This window comes from Cervus canadensis, chromosome 2 (genome assembly GCF_019320065.1).
Source record: "Cervus canadensis isolate Bull #8, Minnesota chromosome 2, ASM1932006v1, whole genome shotgun sequence".
Taxonomy (NCBI): Eukaryota; Metazoa; Chordata; class Mammalia; order Artiodactyla; family Cervidae; genus Cervus; species Cervus canadensis.
Window position 1 is genome coordinate 59,162,928 of NC_057387.1, and position 27,163 is coordinate 59,190,090.

The 27,163-nt window shown below is 32.8% G+C and overlaps 1 protein-coding gene across 13 annotated transcripts in view; it reads right to left on the reverse strand.

Moving 5' to 3' along the window:
* Positions 1 to 4,194: 4,194 nt before the first annotated feature.
* ADGRL2 (adhesion G protein-coupled receptor L2) overlaps positions 4,195 to 27,163 on the reverse strand; it is a 296,333-nt gene continuing 273,364 nt past the window's right edge. For 6 of the 13 annotated variants that reach the window (XM_043460869.1, XM_043460867.1, XM_043460868.1 and 3 more), the window contains 8 exons: positions 26,482 to 26,702; positions 25,095 to 25,161; positions 16,701 to 16,792; positions 14,721 to 14,889; positions 12,016 to 12,144; positions 11,370 to 11,466; positions 9,549 to 9,677; positions 4,195 to 6,222 (listed from right to left, as the gene is read on the reverse strand). In XM_043460869.1, the coding sequence (XP_043316804.1) occupies positions 5,468 to 6,222; positions 9,549 to 9,677; positions 11,370 to 11,466; positions 12,016 to 12,144; positions 14,721 to 14,889; positions 16,701 to 16,792; positions 25,095 to 25,161; positions 26,482 to 26,702 (1,659 nt within the window). In that variant the 3' untranslated portion in view covers positions 4,195 to 5,467. Of the gene's footprint in view, positions 6,223 to 9,229; positions 9,312 to 9,548; positions 9,678 to 11,369; positions 11,467 to 12,015; positions 12,145 to 14,720; positions 14,890 to 16,700; positions 16,793 to 25,094; positions 25,162 to 26,481; positions 26,703 to 27,163 lie in introns of all 13 variants that reach the window. The other 7 variants (XM_043460873.1, XM_043460872.1, XM_043460871.1 and 4 more) reach the window with 5 other exon arrangements.

The following is a 27,163-nucleotide window of genomic DNA, read 5'->3' on the forward strand; positions in this document are numbered from 1 at the left end:
AATGCTTTATGACTGTCTTTTAAGTTAGTTCCAGAGGGAGCAAATCAGTAACTAATAAACTTTACATCTGACTACCACCCAGCTAACAGCCCCTCTTCTAAAATCTGAGGTAAAACTATCTTTTAGCTGGGGTATCTTCCTCTGAAACTCTTTGACCTATTTAAACTTTTTTTTTAAACTGCATTTTCTTTTATAACTCTATGGATTCAAAACAAACAAACTTCTCTAACTACCAGCAGAGAAACAGTCCATGAGGTATGAGATATGCTTGGGACCCTGCGTGAAACCGGAGGTGGTACGTGTTGGTTAAACACAAACTCTGGAGCCAAACAGATGCTAGCGCAGGTTGGCCATCACCAGCTGAGAGGTCTTGAGCAAATTATTTTTCTTCTTTTGCAAAAGTGGATAATGAGCACCCTTCTCAGAGGATTTTTAAGAGGATTAAGTGCAATAAAGTATTTAGTATTTTAAGTATTTAGTTCAGAGTATGGCATGTATGAAGCATTTATTAAATGGTAGGTGCTAGTACTTTTAATTTTGTTGCAATATTATGAAAAGTATTAAATGGGACAAAATCATTTAGTCTGAGATATCTTTAAAAATTAGGCAGCAATTTTGTAGCTTCTTTATTACAGTGTTAAAAGGCTTTACTATGTACTACTGCTATGTTTTGGCGAAAAGCCGTCTATTTATTAAGATTGATATTTCAGGAGAGAAACATAAATGAGTCTTTCATCTAATCAATACCTCTGATACCTATCATTGTTCCTGGGTATTCTATATAGTAGCTGTCAGCTTTCTAAGAAAAGATCAAAAGATTAGTCATTTTTTGCCTAATAAAATCAAACAAAAAAGCCATGTTGCTCTGACTGCCAAAACGCTTTTTAAAAGCTTAGTTCTGACATACAATTAAAAAATGCTTATGAAAAATATATTCAGAAAACCATTCAAAAATTGATCATTCATCACTAGTCTCTTATTCTCACCCAACATTGGTTTACTTAAGATTAACTATGCCTTTTAAACATTTCTAAGAGCTTTAATAAACACGTAGTAGAAAAACGTGTGAAAGATTCATGGGGCAATTTTTTTTTTCCATGGTAAAGGGTTTGGTTAGCTCTGTTATATTGGGTTACCTGTTTTGTTGTTTCTTATTTCATACAGTGATTTATAATGTTAAGTGCTAGCACACCTAACAGCATTTCACAATGCGTGAATTCAGAAAAAATATACAAGTTAAAACAATAGGTTTTAGAAGTCAAACTGACATCTGAAAGGCTTCTTTCTGAGAAACTTCACACTCAGTAAACAGTACCACCACCAGGAGAGAGAGAGAGACTCAAAAAAAGCCTTATTAAGAGATGAGGGGTGGTCTATTGCCAATATTTGAAAAACACTTAACAGTATATTTAATTAGTCTAATTACATGGTGCACTTACAGCTTCTTATTAATGCCCTCTGATAGAGATATGTGGCCTTGAAAGCTCAGTGCCCATAGCGCCTTGAAATGAAGTTGGATAATGTCCAGAAATTTCCATTAGTCCCCATACCTTTTGGAACAAAGTACTAGTAAAGTGCGTAAAATACATGGTGGTTAAAATGTGGTATCTTTAAACATTCAAGTTTTTCTGTTTGGTGCATTTAGGTAACATAATGTGTCTCTACAATCATTTGGAGAAAGACTCAGAGTGACATGACAGAAAATTTGCATTTTATACCTTTCAAATGATAATTAGTACGGTCATAAGTTAACCTCCAAACCCACTAGTATTCACTCACCCTTGAGCACTAATGTTCCAGGCTGCCAACACATGCTATCGAAGGACTATTCATAATCAACTTGATACTCACTAGCAGGAAGCATGTGATTTTCACCAAAAAGCATACTAATTGTATTACACAGTGAAGCAATGTTCATCTACATTCAACCTTCCATAATGTTTGAGATTTAACACAACAATTTCATGGAAAGAGAAATATGTGGAACACAGAACCATGTGAAATCTTGGTACTAAGTTTTATTTTTAAAACACTGCAGGGATTATTGCCTTTAAAGAAAATTTCATTATCAATAAAATATGAAGAGCTGTTTCATTTCAGAAATTCAACTTGTATGCATTCTTTTAAGTTTTTCTACTTAGAAGGGTATAACTGCAATAAAGATTTTACTAAGTTGAAGTTTTTTACAAAACACTCTATCCCACGAGAACATCTTAAAGGTCAGCCTTAAGCCTGAGGTTCAAAATTAAATTGATGGAAAATTACATTTTCTCATTTATCATTTAAATACATACATAAAGCAAGCATCCTGAATACACCCATATGACAAGAGCACACAAATTTTTCTCTTAATATTGGGCAATGAATTTGTGTCTGATGCTTCTTCCAGAGGGAAGTATAGTGACAGTGACTTTCTGTCAAATAATTGTCGCTGTTGTTTTTCTGGTTAATATATATAATTAGGCTCAAATGAATGTGGATGAGTTGAGCTGCTGACATATTTAACTAATTTATGGATTCTAAGGGATTATCTTCCACATAAATAATTTTGAAAGCCTATAAGATGAATATATACAAATGTATAAGTAATAATTTTTTTCTACTGGTGAAGAGAACAAACACAAGCCGGTATTTTAAAATAAAAGTGATCAATCTGGACTAACATTTATCAAGCCAAATCTAAAATAAATAAAAATCATTCCTTATTATTTATTAATAGGCCAGTTGAGTAACTGTCCCTGAGATAAGGTGTAATAATGTGACTTTATAAATATTCACGGTTTTTACTACCACAAAGAGAAACAATTAAGAATGTGGAAATTGTATATCCAGGTGAAGTATGGACAGACCCAAAGAAACTACTGGGTTGATAATACATCAGTCAATAGATTAATAATTTTAAACCTAAGAAATTAATCTGTATTAGGGAGAATCCTGGATAGAATTTAAGGCAACATTTATATATTTTTAAAAGAAAATTCATTTTAAAGAGATTGTTTCAGCAGCAAAGATAAATGATAGCTTCCAAATTGTATTCTCTATTATGAAGACTTATAAATTATCTATGCTGAAGAGAACATTAACCAGTTAAGTACCAAGTGCTTCTGCACTAGTTCACATCATACCAGTTTTAGAACAGCCTCAAGAGAAATACTATAAATTGAAAAATCAGTGCTGCCTTTTTTTTTTTTTTGGCAACTCATCACTGAGCCAATCTAACCATAGCTGGCCTGTATACTAGGAAGTACAGATAATATTACATTGTAAAATTTCACACTTGCACAGGATAATATATAACAAAACAGAAAATTAAAATGCTTGATTATATAATGTCCTCTTATAGCAGATAAAGGTTTATAAATTCCTGCAGAATTTTACCCAAGGAAATATGAATACCCTTCTCAGAGAACAGTTAAATCTGTTTGAATATTAACATAATTTTTATGGTCAATTTCCAACTTGTTAGGAATTAACCATATGTGAATACAATCCTCCATTGTGACCCTACTAAATGTTGATAGTATTTTATTACATAGTATCTACCTTACTACATTCACATTTAGATAAGTATGCTTTAAAATATTTTTCTTATTACTCTTTTTAAATAGGCATGACTAAGTGTGTCCACATGAAATAAAGTGATTTCTAACTTGGCGGAAGCACTTGAGAGAACCAATAAGCTTTAGAAGAATTTGGTATAAATGCGGATGATGTAGACAGGAAAAATCTATTTGTTGAGATTCAATTATATGATTTTTGAACCTTCCCATGATAAAAAACATCGTCATCCATAGCTGCCTATAGGAATACTTATAATCTTCAAACTCTAAAAGTATGTTTTAGAATTTTCTTCTCAATACTGATGAAAAGTTTTTTTTAGATTTGGAGAATTTCCAATGCATCTCCTTTTTTTCATTTTTATTTGTTTTGGCTTGTTGCAATGCAACAAACACAAGTACTTTCAGTATACTTCCCTACTGAAACCTATCTGCCAGATTTTGTGCACTGGTAATTGGCAATTAGAATACAAATATATTCTTTTCAGCATATAGAACCATCAGGCAGCTGAGTGTATTCTTTTGCATATTCGTGGGTTATACTGTGAAAGGACCTAGTGTACCCAAGGGGAGCTGGGTGGCAAAGTGGCCATGCATTAAAGCCAATTATATGTCATACATAAAAGTGCACGTTAACTACTTGAAAAAATTCACATTTATTTACTGTCAAACCGTGTTAAACTTTACACTGGGTATTAGTGATGGGCTCATTATTAACAGGTTTACACAAAGGGATGAAAAGAAAGGCAGAATTTGGCTGAAACAATTTACATTTCATTAGAACTTTATCATAAAATAAATTAATTACTAAATATAGGCAGAAGGAATATGGAAGAGTAATATTTATGTTTTATTTCATTTTTTAAAAAAGAATAGGCACCTTTTGTTCACTAGAAAGTTTGTGAGAAGTGCCCAGTGCCCTCGCTGCCCCCCGTTCAAGAACAAACAGGGTGACACAACCTTTTCTAGATTTCACCACATTTGTGCAAGGCATGGCGTAACTGGCTTCAAAGAGTTTTCCCCCCATAAAACACGCTCTTTTGGCAATAAGAAATTTAAATGTAAGAATAAGGACTAACATGTCAAAGCAGAACACTGTATACAGTGGAAAATAAGTGAAAATGGGTAGAACTTACCATGACAAAGTGTAAGAAAAAACATTTCATAACATATGTGCAACCAAGAGCTTTTCACAATATTTTCTTCAAACTCTTTAAAATTATTTTTAATGACAATTCTATTTCAGTTGGACACAAATGTATTTATTTTACCCTAGCAATAGAACAAAATATAATTTCTTTAGCCATTTTTGAAGAGTTCATTGTACAGTTGAGGAAACATATGAAATAAGGCCTGTGGCTTGATTGCTAGTGGTTAAACATGTTTTCAATCTTTGCCTTAATGTAAAAGGTTTGCAGTCAACTGCAAACTGCTGCAGAATATCTCTCCTGCTTTTCCAAGTCTTGTCAGGAACAGTAAGGTACAGTAAATTTGTCCCACAGGATTTTAAAGCCTACGTCTTGTATATAATACAATGCAGGCCTACAAAAATGGTGCAGCCATATTTACAAATTTAGTTCACAAACTGCTGCAGTAAAATGGCTGGAAAGTTCTGATTTGTTTGTTTCACAATTTCTCTAAACAGCAGCAGAATCTTAAAATACCTGGTTGGCATCTCTTTTCTTTGTAACAAATAATTCATTTTAGTATACTCTGTATATACAAAGTTTTTTTATGTTTTATAAAAATTCACAGAACTGCAAGGTTCAGTCATCTTTTTTTTACACTGGAGAACCACAGGTCAACAGGGCCATCTCTTCAAGCAGAGTTTCAGGGAGCTGCATAGGGCCAATGGAGTCTGTCTGCATTCACTACTTGCGTGTGGCCTCTGGAATTCCTTAGTGGCACTATTAGAGACTTGTCACCAGCTGCATTTGTCCTTCTCTGACGTCTCCTTCTGGAATACACCCTTCTTTGTTAATGGGGATTATGTACCCATCGCTATTGCCCCTGCTGATCTGGTAGCACATGTGAAGCTGGTGGCCAGCTCCAAGGTTTGGCATGCTCTTATAGTAGATGTCCTCGTTCTCACTCCTCCGGGCCGGAGACAGGTCTTGTTCCATGTCGGGGCTGCTCTCCTGATAGGGAGAGTCTCTGAGGTTGGGCATGCTTGTGTACAGAGAGTCTCTGTTGGGGGACTGGAGGTGGTCCTCGGCCTCGGCTGTCAGCTGGGACACGTAGCTGTCAGTCCCCTCGGGCTTTGCTTTCTTCTGGGGCTGGTACAGAAGGGAGTGAGTCCTCTGAGGGATGAGCGGGGCCTCGAGCTCTTTGTGATGGAGCTCCAGCCCAGGATTGTCACCGTGCATTAGAGACGAGGCGTCTGCCACGATAGCGTCGTCTTCGCTGCTGCTCCCTCCGATCACAGGCTTGACTGGCAGCGTGAGCTCGAGGTTGTGAGCCTTGCTGCCGCCCCGCAGGTTGTTGTGCACTAATTCTGAAATGATCATCTTCTCAAAAGCGGCGTCATTCAGACTTAGTCCACAGTCCACAACCTGCACGCCGTCGTTATAGTCCCCCTTGCGCAGTGAGTAGCTGTTGTTAAAATTACCATTTAGCGGTAGAGTATCCATGGCACTTGTATCCCTGGCATTGTTCAGTGAATGTCCTGAAACAGAAAAGGGAGGGGTCCCATTACTGCCTCTGTTCCTGATGAGAGGCTCGTTACTTCTTTAGAACAAAACTTTTTAATGTCGTTCAGGACAAAGTTGTATTCGAAAGCTAACACTTGGAAAGTGTCAGGCTTTCCCGCGTTCCCAACTGTAAACAGTTGCAACCCCTTAGATAACAGGAACTAGTGTGAAAAAATAATACTGTTTTCTGGGGAGGGAAGAGGGCATACAGAATGTTGATTTATCAATTTTGAGGAGACGGTATTTATCAATTGATTTTTGGTCAAATCTCTGACACTCTTACAAAGAAGACTTCACTCCATGCCCTTGCATAGTTAATGCAAAGCAATTCATTAGTGACATTTACATTTTAAAGTACGAGACTATGGTTTGTAAAAATAAAATTAACAGAATTTGTCCTAAACAACACTAAATTAAAAGGGAATAAGTCACATACAAAAACTGAAGGCAAATGTACAACATAAACCCACAAAACTGGCAAGCAACTCTTTAAACAACATTCTAACATTTCCTTTTTCTGGAGATGAAGTAAAAAAAAAAAAAATGAAGAAATGGACAGACACAAAGAATTCATGTTTAACAAAGATAGCCATCTCTCACACTGACTGGACCAGGGGCCCACAAGCACCATCCAACCACACGATAGACAGCAGGTGGAATGACTCACTTTGGACAACTCACATCATGTCTGTCTGCTCAGGCTATCTGGCCTAAGAGTAGCTGATATATAAAAAAAAGTAAAATGATTTATTGTAACATGATGAAGAATTTCTAAGCTTCTCAGCAACTTAGTCAGAGCAAGGGTTCAACAAATTAGATTACCAGCAATAGCAGCCTTTTGCTTTTTCATTGAATATTTCTTATGATTTTGAACTTTTGTTTTGGTACTAACACTCTAATAGCAATGGCCCCAGGCTTCTAATGGTCAAAGTTTGCCTGCAGCCCTGCAGTTTGCATCAGTCACAGTGACAGCTTCTAATGAACCAGCAGAGTCTACTATACGAGACTGGCCCACAGACACCATGGGCATGGAGGTTAAACGTAGAAATGTTAGGAGATTTCTTAAATATGGGTCACAGAAATTAAACCAAGGATAAGTATTAACTGTGGAATGGGAAAAGGGTGTCAGCCTTGGCTAATACATTTTTATCTCTAAAGGAATGAAAGATTGGATACATCTGCTGAAGATATGAAAAGAGGTTTAGGAGGAAAAAAAATATGGTAACATGCTCTCTTTGTATTTTTCTACAGACACATAAACATGTAAACTAAGACATCACAGTGCTTCTCAGGCAGATGAAAAAAAAAAGTTTTAGAGAAAATTAAATGGTCTGTACCATGGAAAGTTAGGTTATTCATTCTCAAAATCCTAGAGAAAAAAATCACTTGTCTACAGATAGGTCTGGAAAAAAAAAGAATGAAATGATGTTATTGAAATGAAACTGACCACTGTGAGGCTGCTGCATTGTATGCAAGGCTTGGAGGAGTTTAGGAAAAAAAATTAATTCTTGGAAAAAATAGGAAATTTCCCTTTTTAGTGCTCACTCCACTTATAAAGCTGCAGATTATCCTAGAAAACTTAATGTCACACCAATAAATAACTCATAATTGCTCAATTAATTATCATTAGCAGAAAATAAGAAAATAGGAAGGATCATATTGTTGATTCACGCTATTTTAAAAATTCTGATCCAACTTCTACATTTGAAAAATTGACAATTCGGTTCGTATTATGCTCCGTGGCACATATAACAAAATGAAGTAACGATAGTTCTTTGCAAGGCTTCCTTCAGCCTGGTTGACATGATTCACTAGCTTTATAAATTCATATATGTGCCACAAATTTTAGAAGATCTATTACTAGGAAACACTTGATGTTTTAAATTACAGTGACTCGGGGATCGGTTGCTAGCATTTGTTTCCTCCATAGAGGTATGATCTTGTCATTTTTCTTTCTTTGTGTTGTTGTTTAATAAATATAAGAATATATACTGGATAATCCAAAAGGTGTTTTCTATGATATACTGCAGATCTAAGCACATCTTTGGCTGGTTTTGAAGAGGCAACTTTTTCTGCCCAAGTTCAGGTAATTCACTGGAAGACTTTCCACAGCCTGTAGCAAGATTACTGTGGGAATGCAGAAATGATAAGTCAATTATTCAGCATTCGGGTTGACAGTACCTCAGGCTTTAAGAAGCAAATTATTTCAGCATTGCATGTACTTAAGTATGAACAGCATTTGCTACAGACCTCTATTACTGACAAAAGGCAGTACATGTAAATGTACTGTTTGAATTTGGAAACATGTGAGTTGCAAATTGTGAACCACTTGCCCGCTGAGTCTACTTCATGACTGCTACTTATGTTTTAATTGTGCCGGTTAAAAATCATGCTGAAAAAATTTACATTTGATAGGCAAAGTTAAGTTTTACTCCCATACTTGTCTCTCTGTAGGTTGCTAGAGGAAAGCATAAGGAAAGTAAGAAAAACAAGAGAATGAAAAGAGAAGCTGCAGTTACGTTAAAAAAGAATTTCAAGAAAAAAATGGAAACGAAGTTCTGTGTTTAATTTAGTGGCAAATATCAATTACAAATAAAGATTATATGCTAATAGTAATTATGTAATAACTTTCACCAAAATCTTGCAAATTCTGTTAATATTAAATATATTTTTACAGTAAATAAGCTATTAGAAAACATAATAAAATACAGGATGGGTTAGTGACAATCTCTCCTCCTCCCCCCAAAATAACTACAGATAGAAACTAACTAATACTAACTTTATCCTCAAAGTTTTTTAAGACAAAAAGAAAAACTACCATAAAGCTGCACTATACTATAGTGTGGTTAGATTGACAATGCTGGATGCAGTTTTCTATACCTAGGCATCCAAATTATCTTTATTTAGCTAAGTCATGCCAGAAACAAACTCTGTCAGCAAGCTTTAGAGTCAACTGAACAGTATATTACATAGATAGGATACCTCTAAATGATATAAATCTTGAAGATGGGCTCTCGGACCATGTGATGTCAGTCCTGTAATAATATATTAAGATTTATGCCACCTGTGTCAAAAACATGGATAATTATTTGTAAATACTATCACGACTGAATTTTTACTATACTATAATATAGTGCAGTTTTAGAAGCCTGGCATGGGCAATACCATAATTCTTTTTAACTGAGAAATTAAGGATATAATAACAAATATATGGCAACTTGAGTATTCTAGAAAAAGGGTAAAGATCAGAGCTCTGTTTGGCAGCAAAGAAAGGTAGTTGTATTCGTAAGTATAAGCACACCTGGTGAGTTAAACACGGGAGCTGAAGGGGCATTACACACAACTGTTTCAGCGAGCAATGTGTTATAGGGGTTGTTAGTGCCGTGGGGCCGGAGAAGAGGGTTTGTTAGTAGGTAATTGCCAGTCATTCCTAAAGCAAAGAAACAGAAAAAGATACATCAGTTCTCTTGTTTTAGTGTTACAGTTGCAGTAAAGTACTTTTTGTATTCAACAAGGGTAGTGGATAAGTTGGCAAAGGAAAATCTGCTGAAATTCTCTGACTGTATTTGAACTACTAATTTGAAGGAGAAAGGGGAGAGGAAAGTTAAATTTCAATAATTCACAGGTGCTTTCTAAGTCCCCCAAGTAAACACCTGCTGAGGATGACATTTACTAATTTATACAAAATCACTGTTAAACAAAAATGGCAATTAAATGCACAGAGATCAACATTATGTTTCGAGATGTTACTGCTTAATATTAAAAACCTAACCACTGAAGCCCAAAAGAGGGAATCTCAAACTTTCAGGATTTACAGGTGTGGGATTATCCCTCATGAAAACATCTGTGTTAATACCAACTTTGATACAAGCAGGAGGAAAAACAACTTTCACAAACACGTAAAAAGTATGACGCATTGCACCAAGCTTCTCTTAGTAAATGCAAGAGCACACATGCTGAGGGGAAAAAGAGAGACTGCGTATAATGAATTATTAGACCATTCACCAATTCCATGTAGCAAGACTTTTCCTTCTATGATCTTATTTGCCAGGTTTCAAAAATGAATCATTGAATAATTCATTTCCTTTTTGACAGTCATCTTAACAGAATTAGGTAAAACATCAGAGCAGTGGGATAAACACACATTTCACTCATTCTAATTGACAAATTACAAACCTTTCAATACTTATCAAACATATGTTTTGCATAGCTAATGTAATTTGGCTAAAAATATTTTAAAATTCAAGTTGGTTTTGATGCCATACATATGCTTTTTTCATTTTAAAACAGAATCTCATCAGAACAATGCCAACAATGAAAAACGTCTTTAATATTCCATTGTGATAAAATATATTACATTATAACAGTACATCAAAACTGAAATTACTTGATAAATTACCTTTCTAAGAACATATAAAATAATATATGATTTTTTTCATAATAAATTGAAATTTACTAAGCTTGTACTCAGCAATATGTGTGTGTAGATGCACTTGTCCTTATCTTGCTAAGTTATTTTATTTGCCATATTAATTTAAGTTAGAATTATACTGATTATGTGATGAGTATAATTGTAGACACATTAAAAATAACAATTCAAATGTAAAAGTTACTTTGTAAGTTCTCACATATTTTAATTATTTATGAAGAGTTACTATAAATGTTTTTAACATTTACTTTTTGAAAGAAATATAAAAACAGAAGAATTTTACAAATAAGATTTTTTACTACAAAACTGGCACTGTTTAATGTGAGCAGTAGTTATTCTAATTATATTAATTTTTTAAAAAGAAAATTTTCATAAATGTACATTTAGAAAGGAATAATTTGTATCCCTAGGAACATATTTTAATCTGTGGCAAAGTATGTTCTCAGAAATTACGTTTTCCAGCCTTACTCTATTAATGTGGAGTTTGAAATTATACTTTTTGCATTACATTATTGAATAAAAAGAATTTATATGTACTTTAATAAAGGATAAAAGATGACTCAACAGGTTTAAGAAAGAGCTTATGATATAAACTCATTTGAGAGAAAAAGTCAGTGTTTCCTCTAGAAATACTGTAAATTGGCAAAAGGCGCAAAATTTATATAGTAAACTCAAATTTTCCTAGTAACTGACCTTGATTAAGTGTTGAAGTGCTATTGATGTCACCTGAGATAAAAGAAGATTCAGATTGTTTTCTCACAGTGTCATTCCACATCCTTCTTATACGACTCTATTAACATAAAATAGCAAGACACATGTTATGTTAGCTTTCCCAAGCTTACCTTACAGTAAAGAAACACAAAAATTTACCTTAAACAATCTGTGTAGGATGATCTTTTGACTTTAAAAAAAAAAGTGTATTGATTCTGTTCTTAAACTTAGGAAGTCTATACTGCTGTGTTGCTTCTTTATTAAGGAGTATTTAATCTTCTAATCTTAAAGAAATGTTCAATTATCATCTTTTTTTAAAGTGGAGATGATGGTTGACTAACAAATGTTTATTGAATGCTCCCTGAGTCCTATATTATGTGAGTTTAGGATACCAAACTATTATGACATACTTCTTAAAGAAGTATAGCTCTCGAAAAAGGATGTTTATACCTAAAGAAACATCTTGCAGAAATACTTAAGAAGATATTAAAACCAAAAAACTAAGAGGGCAAGTATTTGCTACCTAGATATTATACTGAGAAGACAATTAGTGCATCTGAACAGAACATGTCTCAGAAGGCATTCTATAGAGAAGGTTAATTAAAGATGCTGTCAGAGTCTTTGTTACCTGTGTGCCAGAGGAATAGCGAGCACTGGTTCTGGTGGTGGACGCCTTCACCGAGCTGTGGGGACTCTCAGTCGGGAGGCCACCGCAGCAGTATGAATGTCTGAAGCACTTGCCGTATTCTTTTCGTACCTGCATGGAATAACCACGAGACCAAGGGGTTAATATAAACATACTTGCTCCTCTTGCTCTCTAATTAAATGAGCAGAGCAGATGAAAAGTTCCACTAACCCTTTTCCATGGAGATTACAAAATCAAATTCAATTGAATTGGTAATCGGAAAAACACCTCTGTCCACTAGACAGTTCAGTCGGATTTTAAAGTGTGATATAACATGTAGAAATATGCTTTCTACCCTGTTATTATTGTACGAATGTAATTAATACAATGGTAATATTTTAAAAGCCTTATTCTAGCAATAGCCTTAGTCAACCCAATTTTCTATCTCATGCCAAGAAAATAGGATAAAAACTTAGTATTTTCCTTGCTTAATTACATTTAACCACTTGTAACTCAGTCATTTAAGTTTCATATGCTTTATGTCCTCTTAGGTAGGTCAACACATAAACTTCTTTTACTGGATTGCAGTGTTGTGGGTAACTTCTTTATAATGAAAGACTGCACTGGCACAAGAATAAAGGGGAAATAATGTCCTTTGATACATATGCCATTAATTAGGATGGAATGTTTTCTTCATTTTCTGATGTGTCTAGCTCTAACACTTAGTGTAGAGAGTCTGAGATGCTTATTCACTTCATTAGCACATAAGGGAACTATTTATGCAATTTCCATTCACATTAATGAGTTACCCATGTAATTTCCCTTTTCCCCTGAAGCTTGGATATATGAATAGATAGAAAAGTTCTTAGGCCTAAATGAAAGACTACAGTTTAAAAAGTGGAGTCCAAGCAATGCTAAATAATAGGGCCCCACTTAGGTGGTCAAGAATTGGGAGGAGTGGGGGATATTTCTGGATTCTGTGAAGCTATATCTTGGCATACAAATATGCTTCATGTAGCTAACAGCCAGACTTTGAAATTATAAGGAGGAAGGATGAAAGGCTGCACATGAAATTATTTTTTTCTAGTAGGTTTCAAAACACATTCAAAGCCCCCTGACAACCTTCCACACCTCCTCCCTGCAGATCATAGTTCTATGACCATTGTCACTGCAAAGACCAAAACTCTTGACACTTATTCCTTGGGAAACTAGAGAATTAAAGTCACTAATGACCTTTAAAATCTAAGTGCACTTTCATTTTCATTCTTTTAGCTTTATTTAATTATAGCTATTAGAACAAATAACAAAGTGGTTGAACTTTCAAAGTATTTTCTTTGTCTAAATATACTCACTCAAGCAGTTAGAACCATGATTTTAACTAAATCATCTTATATTATGTTCTAACAACTCATCATGGCAATATCCAGTATGATGTATCCAAGACTAAGTAGAACTTGTTCAAATGAAGTGAAACACAATAACTTAAAAGAGATAATTGTTAATTAACAAGCACAGCAATATCTCTGCAAAATTAATACACAAACCCTATGAGGAAATAATGATGATGTCATTCTTTTTCTGCTAAGTTTATGCTTTATCAAAAACATCTGACAGAAGTTATGATGATCATCTGCATGTATATAACCTGCTCATCTACGTAGAAAATATTTAAAAGCCAAAGTAATTACAAGGTCATACCTGTATAATATTTAGGAAGTTAAAGTTCAGTGTTATTAAATAAGACATGATACACCAAAAAAATTTTTGCACATTTAATGGCTATTAACTGCTCTGAAATGCTATATAACCAAGACAATGGCAATCACAATGGTATTTTATCCAAATAATACCCTCTGGTGTTGGTTTTGCCTAATGCCTATATTGCTATGAATGTACATTATCTGTCAGTATTGCACATTCCACTGTCATTATCTCAAAATTATAGCTTATTCCGAGCTGATGGAAGTAACAACACTATCATCTTGTCAGGACTGAAAACTTAATAGTTTTCACTTTCACAATTCTATTTCTCTGTTCAATTTAGTGACCAACTAGTAATAACAGAATAAAAAGACTACATTAGGTATGCAGACAGGGAAAGGATGATACCTAGTGAAAGGCATGGAAATTTTAAACTTAAATGGCAGCTAGTTTATTCTCTTAGGTTTACATCTTACAATAGATTAAAATTTTTCATCTGCAACTTTAATTTTTGAATCATTTTTGCTGACTCCACTTAACATTAAATCAGGACAAAATAATAAGATGGGAAATATGAAATTATTGGGTTTTAAATTCTTTCAAAATTACTCAAAAGGCAACATTAATATTCATACTTATATATCTTATGCTTTTAAAATTGATGCCGTTTAACCTTATACTCAATTTTTGTTTTGAACTACTGTATTCCTTATACTGAGAAAGAACAAGATTATTTAAATTTTTTTTTATCTTGTATACCCTCTGCACAAAGCATTTTTGTAGACTTCAAAGAAAAAATCTTACAAGTATCTAGTTTATAATATTGCCAAATTGAGATTCAAGAGATGACTGGTGTTGACATATCTTATATGTGAAGCCTGAACCTCCTGACTTGCATTACAATTAATTTATGAGTAAAATATGATGCTATTAATAATATGCCAGTGGTAACTTAAAATCTCTATTAAATGTATTATTTTCAAATCAAAGAACAAGTTTTCACTTACTTTCTTTTGGAGAGCACAGTGAAAGATGAAAATGAACACTCCCTGGAAAGCATTAAAGATGGTGAAGAGATATGCCATCACAATAGTCTCCTCATTAATAAAAAGCAACCCAAATGACCAGGTTAGGCCAAGAAGACATAGAAGAGCGAACGCGCCAAGCACCCAAGACCTGAAAAAATAAAGTGAATTTTATTAACAGATTCAATGAGAGAACAACACATATCACACTTAAATATTAGCATATCATTAGTAGCAGTTGACTTTCTCTATGTTCATATTCAAATTCAACAGCATTTTGGCTTTAACCTTTCACTGATTAAAGAAAGAACAATAGCATTTAGTACTGCAGTCTCCAGTGAAAACAGCAACAGCAGGTATGACCTTTTCTTATTCAGAATAAATAAGTATGAAAACTATATTAAAATACAAGGTGTAAATTAACCCCCATGACTCTATTGTCTTTTATGTGCATTGTGGTAAAAGGAATTAAGGAGTCCTTAATTAGCTTACTCCTATATTTTCAGTCCTGTGGTGCACTCATGACACTGAATAATGTGACACATACAGAAAGGTTAAATGGCAGATAATCACTTAACACCTGAACTTCAGATTCTAGGAAACTAATCTTAGGTGAACCTAAGGTTTTATAACTAAAGCATGAAGAAGCCTAGCTGAAATGGGACAAAAACATGAGAACAACTTCAAAATAAAATAATTTTGGAGAGATTTCATCATGAATAGCTTAAGGAAAAAAGAACTGTAGAAAATAGGACGGAATGAAAGGATTTAAAGTCAGTGCATTCCATGTCTAACTAATGATCTTACTTGATAAATGGCTTATTATCTTCATAGCTAGAAAGCATTATAAGCAGAAAAGAGAAACAAAATTATTAGACAGAATTAAAATAGAAAGTAATAAGAAAGCATTTATATATTTTATAAAATTAGTCAAAATTAAGAAAGTCAAAATGCAGAGGCAAGCAATTAAAAAAATAAAGGCATATTATAGTTTAAAATACTCTAGCAAATAAGATATTCCAAAATAATTTAAAAGTTAAGGGCAATTCATGATATTGACGGATTTGTAAAAATATAAATCATGCCATAAATTTGTTAATGTAGCATTCTACCTTACCCAGGTAAGTCCGTATTATAGTAGCCATCACAAACACGGTAATTACTGGTGTAGATGAGAAGACAGAAAGAGGAAAAGGAAGAAAAGAGAGAGATGCTAAAGATTAGCTCTCTCTCTTACCATGCAACATGCAATGAAGCTGGCACTAACCTATCTAAAACACCTAATTTTAAAAAAATTACCTTTACTATAAAATCTGCCATTTTTAACATTTAAAATATTTTCTATACCCCATTATAACCAACTTGAACAATATCTTCTCAGATTTTAAATTAACTCATATTTTAAAAAATAACTGAAAACTCTATCAATTTTTTTCAACAGCTATCGATTTTTTGTAATTGGATAGCACTTTTTCCATTGATATTTCCGTTTTTTCAACCCTGAATTAAAGTAAACATTTATTTAATTATCATGAAAACAACAGATAATCTCCAAGTTAACAATAGTAATGGAGCAAATTCTCTTAGGAAAACAGGATTAGAAGTAGAAACTGCTCAGAATCCTTAAATCAAAAAGTCATTTAACAAAACAAACTTAATATAATCATATCAGTCATGCAAACAGGAACATCATTTTGAACTGCATTTTAAATTTAAATGAGATTGCTAGTTTATGGAATTTCCATGAAGGCACTAAAACATTTTTTTGGCTCTAGATCATGACAGAAATTATCTAATTTCTGACCATTGTCTGTGACATGGTAACAGTGAGATTCAAACTTGATCAGTAAAATTTCATTCTGAATAATTTCTACAGTTGAAAGATGGTATTCATGTATTCACTGTGGAGAATATCTTTCACTTAGTATGTCAAGCACTAAAATTAAAATACAAAATACTTACTTAATGTTTTCCAACCTGCTAGAATCTGGTTTTAATGTGTTCGAGTGCTTCACCATTTTGCATAATGTGATCACCAGAAAGATAATATTTAGCTGTTACGACAAATAAAGAAAGAATTAGATAACTATGAGAAAAAGTTAAATACATTATTACAATATACTTAATGGGTTAATGCAGTTAAATATCAATAACATGAGTATATGGTAGACACTGACTCAATTTTAGTTTACTTATCATTACTTATGCAGTGATCAAGTTGAGTCTACATGAAAAATTTTCTGGCCATGTATGACTGATTTTTTTAATAGATCATTTGACATGAAATTGCAACCTCATTAAATAAGTATCATGTGGTGATGATTAAATAAATTAGAAAGCCTAGTGTCTTTAGTTAGAGGTACTCCAGGGCTAAACACCATCTAATGAAAATATGAAGTGAGTTCTTTAGAAGGGGCATTTACATTATGCAGTTTATAATGGAAATATCTCTGAATTTGGGACCCTAAAACTTAGTTGAGAGTCAGTTCTTGATTTTGGCTGATAAAATGAGGAAAATAAGATTTGAACAATCCTTTTGTAAGGTAATGTTTAAGGATCAAATGAGATAACTTATGAAATGTGGTCCCTGGTTATATAAACTAAGATATAACTTTTAAAAAATATAAATTTATTTGCTATTTAAGTGTTAAAGGACATCATTTCTTTTTTCCTGATGTCTCTACATTGAATGGAAGTAGGTAAATTCTGAAGAAAGTCTGTTTTGAGTCCCTCCAAACACTCAGTTATGCAATGATTACTAACTGGGGAAGATGGAACCTGACATGGAAGAACAGTCTGGGGAATCAACTTGAATGAACTTCAGAAGAAAAAGGGGTGTGTTTTGACTGAGAAGAGTTAGGGATATGTAATTTCCATTTGCTTCTATGGAAGCCTGGCAGAATGCTGCATGGAGTAAAGGCAGTTCCATTTTTATGCTCCAAAAATAAAACTATGCTAAATTGCTATTGGGGTTTTTTTTTTCCACATTTTATTTACTTCAGAATACTACTTTTAAAAAGACAAAATGAAGTTATTTTGTGAGCACTGTGATTAAGTGCAAGCACAAATGGTATATTTAGAAATATGTAAAGACAAAAGCAATTCCTTAGTGGTAAATAATCCACATAACTTTGTCACAGTAACATAGTTTTTACTGAGTCACAAAACCATCTGATAAAATGATAACACTATTTTACTCATACATCACTACTTCTGATTTTATAATTAGGAAAAATGATGTAAGGCAATAAAGAAAATTTTCAAGTCCTTTCTAATGAATTTAGGAACAGAGCAAAAGCTTTAATCTAAGCCATATATCAGTCCTTTTGTCTACTGCACCTTGTTATTTCTCTTAGATGTAGAATTTCCTCTTAAGGACTAAAATGAGGTTAATGGGAATAATCTGCAAGTGCTGGCAGATAGCATTCCATTGTTTGATGTTAATTACTTGAAGACAAAAGAAGCTCTTTACTTAAAAAAGCACTTAAAAATTAATTTCTTAAAATATTGGCCTAGAGAAAAAGTAAATAATTTTGTAAAAAAAAATTCTAGCTTTGTATTCTGGAGGTTATAAAGTCCAGTTAGTCATATATAAATAAAGGCTTACATTTTCAGGGATATTACAGTATCATGCATTTCATTCAACTAATATTTATTGACCTTACTGCTCTACATAAGAATGTGCTTATTGTATTGTGGGTAAGACACAATTTATTGCCTTTGAGAAATTAGGGAGATTTTTCTGATAGTACAATAAATATTTAATTTGGTTTTTAAAGAATCATGGTACAGTTATCTCTATAATTTTTGTAAAGGCAAAATCAGCAATGTTTTTATTTTTTATTTTATGTAACAGTAAGCCTTAACCAGGGCAATTTAGGAATGATTAAAAACAAGTACTCTACATATCCTAAAAACAAACAAACCAAAACCCATTTAAAGAAACAAATTGATTACAACTCTTAGGTAAGAATGGCTGCCTTAACAGCTTCAAAGTCAAAATCATTTAAACGTTTTGACCCTTCTTTTTGAACATCCTGATGAAACCATTTATTTATTACAAACTTCCAGACTTAGGGTTGCCCCTCCACTCTAACACTTTTTCTTAAATAATTTTCCAAAGCACAAAGGGCCACAGTTTGGAGCTAATTATTTTCTAAGCATATTAATTATCCCCTCAGGAATAAAATAGTAGTATATTTAAGGAAAGAAAATATATTGTTTTGAGAGAACAGCGTCGAAACATGTATATTATCTAGGGTGAAACAGATCACCAGCCCAGGTGGGATGCATGAGACAAGTGCTCGGGCCTGGTGCACTGAGAAGACCCAGAGGGATCGGGTAGAGAGGGAGGTGGGAAGGGGGAACGGGATGGGGAACACATGTAAATCCATGGCTGATTCATGTCAATGTATGACAAAAACCACTACAATACTGTAAAGTAATTAGCCTCCAACTAATAAAAATAAATGGAAAAAAAAGAGAAAAGATATTATCCACTGTAACGTCAAAACTACTAATACAAGGAAAGAAAAGAATGTGAATGTGAAAAAATATGGATGTATAGAGTATTATGCCATAAAAAGAAAACGAGTAGAAAATGTGAAATTGTGGGGGTGAATCCATTCAAACATATTTTTCAATGAAGAAAAACCAAGCAAAAAAAAAATCAGTTATTTGAGAACTAGCTCATTTTCTAATAAAATTGAAATAAAAATGAAGTGTATCTATGTAAAAATAGAGCTTAAATATGATGCAAAGACATTTTTTTTCCTGTTAGGATAGAACTAACCAATTTGGAACTGCCACAGAAAACATATTTCATTTACTCCTTGAAAAACATCTCCCCTTCTTTTCCCCTTCCCCTACTGAGGGTTTCTTAATGTATATATGTTCAGTGTTTCTTCCTAGCCGCAAACATGCACAAGACATAAAGTTCAGACAATACAGAAAATTACAGGGAAAAAGAAACAGCACCAAAAACCTATAATCCTATTCCAGAAGTGCATGCGTGCTAAGTCGTTTCAGTTGTGTCCACCTCTGTGAGACCCCATGGACTGCAGCCCACCAGGCTCCTCTGTCTATGGGATTCTCCAGGCAAGAATACTGGAGTGGATTGCCATGCCCTCCTCCAGGCCGACCCAAAGATTGAACCTGCATCTCTTAGGTCTCCTGCACTGGCAGGTGGGTTCTTTACCTCTAGTGCCACCTGGGAAACCCACTGAATTGATTATTTTACAAATTCGTGATGTTGAGTATATTGCCAAAGACTAGGTAGCTGCTATTAATACAGTGTCAATGCTGTATTAATATTGAAACAGAGATTCAATATACTGTCTTCTAGCTCCATGGCCCAATCTTGTCAATAAAATAGGCCAGTTTATTCTGGTTCAGAAAATTAGGAATCTCCAGCAAAAAAAGGATATACTATACAAAGAGTTTTGTAAATTTTTAAAAGGTTCCACTTCTCTAAAGAGTAATCTAATTACAAATCAATAGGAGATGATAAATGAATTGATATAGTATTAATTAATATATAAAATTAATACATAAAATCCTGTATGAATGACATAAGAAGGTGTGCTTCTCAAATGATTCCCATTTGATGGACTTGCCATAATAACCAATTCTCCATTCCCTTTGCAAAACACTACCATCCGTAATCAGCAAATGACTAAAATGCCCACACACTATTCCTACTAGCCAAACTGTACATTGAATAGTTCTGTTTTCTTAAACCTGATTGTGCTAGTTATATGCACACACAGATAAATATCACACAAACCAATAAAATCCTAGTGGGAAAAAAAAAAACTGTTGTTTCTAACTTATTTAAAATTGCTTCCAAAAGGTGTTCCTAAAGTGAGTCTATTTAAAAAAGAAAATCTAAAATCCTAGAGAAATAATCATAAAACCACAGTAGAATTCTTGTATCAGATTCTTTCACAAGTGCCTGTGAATTCTCTAATTTACAGAAACTGAAAATAAAAATTTAGCCAAGGCACTAGTAGTCAGGTTGCTAAGAAATTTAGTTAATATTAAATCTGACACTAATTTAATCTCTGAATTATGACGATACACAATTAATGAGGCAATGGTATCTTTAACAGGATATAATATCATTATTTTAAGACAAATTATGGAAAAAGACATGCAAGACTTATTGTGAATCATAAAAGCAAAAATGCTAAGTGTGAAGTATTTTTCTTCAATGCCACATTAAAAATCACTAATATATATTATTTCTGAAAAAAAAAACTCTACTATCTAAGAATTGAACATTTTAATACATTATCACCAAAATACATGAGTGAAATATTTTCTGAAATTAAACAAAATATTTACTGAAGTATAAACAAATTTTTAAAATTTTGATTTAAAGTTCTCATATTTTCTCCAGTGTCTAAAACTGCAAATGCTAATTTTTAGTGTCATTGATAAAAATTGTTCTTATGATCTTTCTCAAGAGGCAATGCATTCAAATAAGTCATAATTTTGTATAATAAGACATTTCAATAGTTTTTTTTTCTTTTCTACTCTTGTTCTTTTAAAACATAATTATGTGAATCAAAACAAGAAACAGAGGGGCAAAAAGAAACATCTCTGACAAAATCTGTTGTTCAAAACAGTCACCTGAAGACTGACAACCTTAGTTTCAAATGACATACTGAGTGTTTTCGTCTTAGCATTTTCCCTATGACATAAATGGCTATTTCCAGCCATATACCTTTGTGCTTTTTATTTTTCTGTTTAGAGTATGTGATTTCTTTCTCCTTGCTTTTTTCTTTCTGATTGATTTTCCTGCCTTTCTTATGCATTTAACAAATGAAATCACAACCATCAATGAGGATTTCTCCCTATTTCCACTGGAAGGCAGGCAAAAAGGATGAGAAGAATTGTCTTCACCATCCAACCACTATTGTTATCACTTCAAGTCCAATGAAACCATTTTTTTACCTCATGTTCTTTTTCTTTCCAACATAAATGCTACTAAGTCTAAACACAGTATTTTGGGATAAGTTGAAAGGTGTTATGCATCAGTGAGAAACGAAAAAGATGGAGTTACAGCTATGTACATAAAGATTTGTCTACAGCTGGTATATATGTCGCTAATCATTCATGTAGAAGCCTCTAGTAAGTACAAGGTAAAAGAGTTGTGCTACATGTTTTATGTTAATTCACCAGCCTAAATGTCCATAATGAAGATTAAGTTTGGAGATGAAGCAACTCATCCAGGAATTAATCAGATTTTAATTCTGCTCTCTCTCTCTATGTGTGTACACAGGTAAATAGATAGGTATCTCTTAATGGAATTCTATGTGAAAGAGTGAAAGCAAATTGAAAAGAATTTCAGCTAAAAAGTGTTAAATTGCTAAACAGGGCATTTTCTCTTCTAATAATAAATAATACTCTCCTCCTTATCCCCCCAAAATAATTTCATAAATTACTGCTAAAACACTCTGCCAGTGTAATTTGCTGATAAAATTCATCACTACTTGATGATATGGCTTAGCTAATTCTCACTCACATTGATGATCATGAAAATACAAAGAAGTTTACAGAAAGGAAAAGGTACCATAGATTACAGAAGTGCACGGTTTGTTTTAAAGCCATCCACCTGCTCAACTGAATCATATCCGTCTGAGCTTAGCAGCTTAAAATTCATTCCACAGCTTGCAGTGCTGACATGGATATGATAAGACAGAAGAACAGAAACACCACTCTGAAGTAACCTAACTGAACTGCACATGTTCTGACCCTTTTTGTCCTCCCTAGAGCTTTTGCTACCTAGCAAATGCAACTCTAAAACTGCACTTGTATCTCCAGATCTTTGCTGTTAGCCAAGCAGAAACCTATTTCTCCCTGGGACTAGCAGCCAGGGAGGTGTTCTCAGAGGAAGACTTCTAAATGAGTGTGTGAGCTGAACTCTTACTGAACTGAATTAATTATTAATGATGCAGATGGAGCTGTCCAAATGATAAGAACAGCTCCTGACGTGTCATGATCCAAGCTTTCATTAAACTATTTCAGGCATACTAATGGTTTCCCACTGCTCATTACTTACAAGCACTTTTCTCATAGATATAATAACTCTAGTGCCTGTAGGCAAGACATCCTATAGAAATACAGAAGTAGGAAGTTTTATCTCCTATAACACGTTTTTTTTTTCCTTCATTGAAAATGATTAAAAATGTACACTTATTTAATACTACTAAAGTTACATGATTTCAATTCAGAAAGCTGGAAATACAAAACTATGCTTTCTAGGAATATCAATATGTAATTTTTGTTACTCCTTAAAAGGGTAGTATACAATATAATTTATTTTGTGTAATTTGCTACAGTGTGTCTGCACTGATTTTTAAATGACCTATATCACCATAAGGAGATATATATGTGTGTATATATGTATACACACATATATACACACACACATTAATACTAAACAAGCATGTGCTGAAAAATCATATATCTCACTTTAGGTTACATTTGAGATAATGTTTTACACTTCAATACAATTCTTTGTCTTTCTATGTTGGGACGATTAGAGGGCAAAGCAATTGAAGGAGAATTACTCCAAGGATCTGTACTGTGATTGCTACCTGCTGTTTTGTTTTGTTTTTTAAGTTGAGAACACTGTTCCCCAAAGCCCTTCACATCTCAATATAAATGATTTGGTAGAAGATAATAATGACAAGGCTATAAAATAATAGTAGGCTCTCACTATAAATGGGCAACATAATAAAACATCCTTTACTTCTTTTCTTGCTGGAAGCTGAGGATAAATGAACGTTAACTCCTTTTGCCATGTGAAAGGTTTTTTAATATTCTAAAGTCAGTATTTATCTTCTGATATAAAAAAAAGAAAAATAAAGAAAAACTGCAGTAGGACAGATGTATAGATCAAATATCCCTACAATGGTCTTTACAATTTTCAAGGTATCAATGTTTGGCCAACAGCTTAGGGAAAAAAGAAGCCTGTGTCTTTGAGGACCATACCTCTTCAACTCAGCTGTTTATCATTTAAATCAAGATAGGCTCAGGCTGTGTTAATTTAAGTAAACCAAGAACAAACACTGGATCATCTGGATTGAATAACTCTGATGAGAAATCAACTTTCCAAGGAACACTTGGGAGTGTTTTACTGGCGTGCTTACTACAGGCATTCATCTCAAATTTTCATTTTACTTTTATAAGTAACTGTATTTTAATGACAAAAGTATATACACTTGAGATAGTTTTAAGTGTCCTTGAACTACTAAAATTTTTTCTTAATTTTATTAAAATACTAGTAACTATAATTATAATACTACTAACCATAGGAAATATCTTAATAAGCTTACTGTGTCACTTTTCTATAGAAAAAACAACCTTGATAGAAATAAAAAGACATAGGTGATATATAAAGTTGATTATGCTTCATTTTCAATCTTAAAATAGTCAGAAACCATTATTTATAACAGCATGATGTTAAAACTGAGTGAATAGCTTTTAAATACTGAAATCCAAATATTTTAGCTTTTATAAAAATTTCAACTGTATTTCAAATATTTGATTGGCGATAATTTAAGTAAAAAAACCTTAATGTCTTTTACTTAAGTTGTATTAAGTTCATTTTAAAACAAAATTTCTTGGAAACCAATATGTGCATTTTGTATTTTAAGTCTTAGAAAAATAATTTTATTTCTAATGAATTTAAAATTCATTTAGTATTATTTTATTACTGTAAGCTTAAAAAAAAATAACTGTTTTGTCCCTTAGAAAGAATCTGGGTTTGGAATTTATTTAAAAGGACTAAATTACTAAGTAGAAATTATGATAATAAACATTAACCTAATTTTCTTTTACTTCTATAAAACATTTATTTAATTCATAAATGCTATACAGGCTTGGTGCAGAGCTAATACTATAGATTATGAAGACATAACTACCTAAACTAAACCTCTTAGTTAAAATCTTCACTAGTCAAAAACAGAATATGCTACACATATTATTCCTTTCTAATTCTCAAACTACTTTCAAATCATACAATCTTAACATGGCTTTTATATATACATTTACATATATACATATATTAGATTATGACATCACATTTCTGCAAACTAAATTACAAATGAGGAAAAAAGTACTTCTTAAAAGAAAGAGGGTTTTCAGAAATAGTACTAATTAGCATGTATATAAACTCTCAATAACTATATCATAGGTAAAATATACATTATTTTCTTTTGTAAGCTAGACATGTTAATAAAATCTTTGCATGTATAGACAGATAAACAGTAAAACAAATTATCCTTACTTCCATTGTACAGCTAAAACGGCAAAAATAAAAAGGAAAGAAAAGCAGAGTCTGCTTACCAGAATAATGAAGGTAACAGGTCCAATGAAACTCCATATAAAATAGTTATCAACATGAAGCCAGCAACTATTAGGAAAAGAAAAGAACATTAAGTGGATCCTCAACATCACAAGTAAGACAGAATTTTAAAAATCTAACAAGCAAAACTATCTTTACAGTTGCCTCTGAAAATTGATTTATCATGGACAAGAACAATTTTAATAATTGAGTTGGCTCTGACTTAAAGAGTAGTAATTATTTACCTCAAACTATTGTTCTTCATTTCAGGTTTTAAATTTGATAAAGACATACATAACTGTATTGGGAAAACAATAACCTCCCACCCCAATCCTGAAAAATTAAAACCTCTCAGTTTACTAAGAAAAACTTAAAACTCAGCATTCCAAATTGTCTCATTGTTCTAAAGTTCTTATCTTCAAAATTTGCCTTTCGGATCTACATCTGAGCTAAAATGTTTCACCCATCTGGAACACAAAGGATAAGAAAAAAATAAGTGTTCAGATGTAATGTCTGTTGTAAAACAGTATATCACAAATATAACACCTCAATTGGGAATGGATGGATACTAGGGAAAAAAAAAATCCAAGCATAGAATTCATACATTATTAGAGTAAATGATGCATAAACTTATTAAGACAGATTTTACTTAGTAGTTCATTCTTCATACAACATTGAATCCCCAACGAATTTCTTTTGTCTTTCATCATCTGTGTAGTCAAAAAGCTTTCTTTAGTCCAAAGAATCTTTATATAACTAATTTTATCAAAGGAAAAAATAAACAGAATTGGAAGGCAAATTCATGCCTCTAGCAAACAAAATCTTTAGAAACATGGCTATATCTACCTTCTGTCACTTTCCATAAATATCTGTATTTTTTTTTTATAAATGAACGACAGTCACTTATTTTAATCCTTTCAAACTGCCTGATAAAATATTATCAAAGTAAAACATATGGGATGGAGTGTGGTACTGTCACAATTCAAAACAAGAGTTAGCTAGAGGGTCGGCTGCACAAAGAGAGCTAATGAAGCATTAGCTTAAAAACTGAGTAGTTAAACCTGTCAGATGCTTTAAGTTCAGAAGAATTTCTTGCTTAATATCTTTCTAAGGCTAAAAAGTTATTTACTTTTTCAATTTGTTTCAGGTCAATCTTTTGTGTTAAAAAGAAAGTCCATAATTTAGAATCTGCCTCACCAGAGTACAAATCCTCTGAACCTAGAAAATTACAAAAGACTTGATTGTAATTTGTGCACGGCATGCCCATTCTCTTACCAATAAAGCTTTCAGATGCTATTTTAGTCTGTCAGGGACCCTCACTGACAGCTAACAGGCTTTAAAAAAAAATTATTCACTTGAAAAACACTCAGGTCACTTGCAATTACTTACGCTTTTTCTGTTCCATAGCTCTTATAGTCAATAGCAGCTGAAACCCCAACCACTGTGGCAGGAAACAAGTAACCGGCAACATAGTAGTATTTCTTTCTTGAATATTCACTTTCAAAGACTTCAACCAACATTAGATAGAGCTGAACACCCTCTAGACACATCCAAGCAAAAGCAGCCAAAAAGAAAAAGTGTAACAGTCCTGCAAATATTGGGCATGCAATCTATAAAGGAAAGAAGCAAAAACCCAAAAGGGAACACGTCAATATAAACAGACCACTTCAAAACTATACAGTATTCACTGATAGTGTCTTTAAGATACATCATTATTTAAATGACTGCTTCTTAAAAATCTTTTATTTTAATAAGTGAAAATACTGCTAAATATGACTCAATGCTTATGAAGTGTAATGCTAGATGTGCTAAAAATATCATCACTATAAGACATTTATATTTTTAGTAAAACTAAATGCAAATAAGAGAACATTTCTTTTCTAGAATTACGTATTTTAAATCTGAATATTCTATTTGTAGATAATTTGTTTTAAAAATCTTTAGAAAAATTGCTCCCAAAAACATAAGTTCTACTTTTTTCTATTAGAGAATCTTAAAAATTCTGCTTTAATGGTAAATATACTAGCTCTAACTAGTTAACATCATTTTCCTGTCATACGTGGAGCATTCT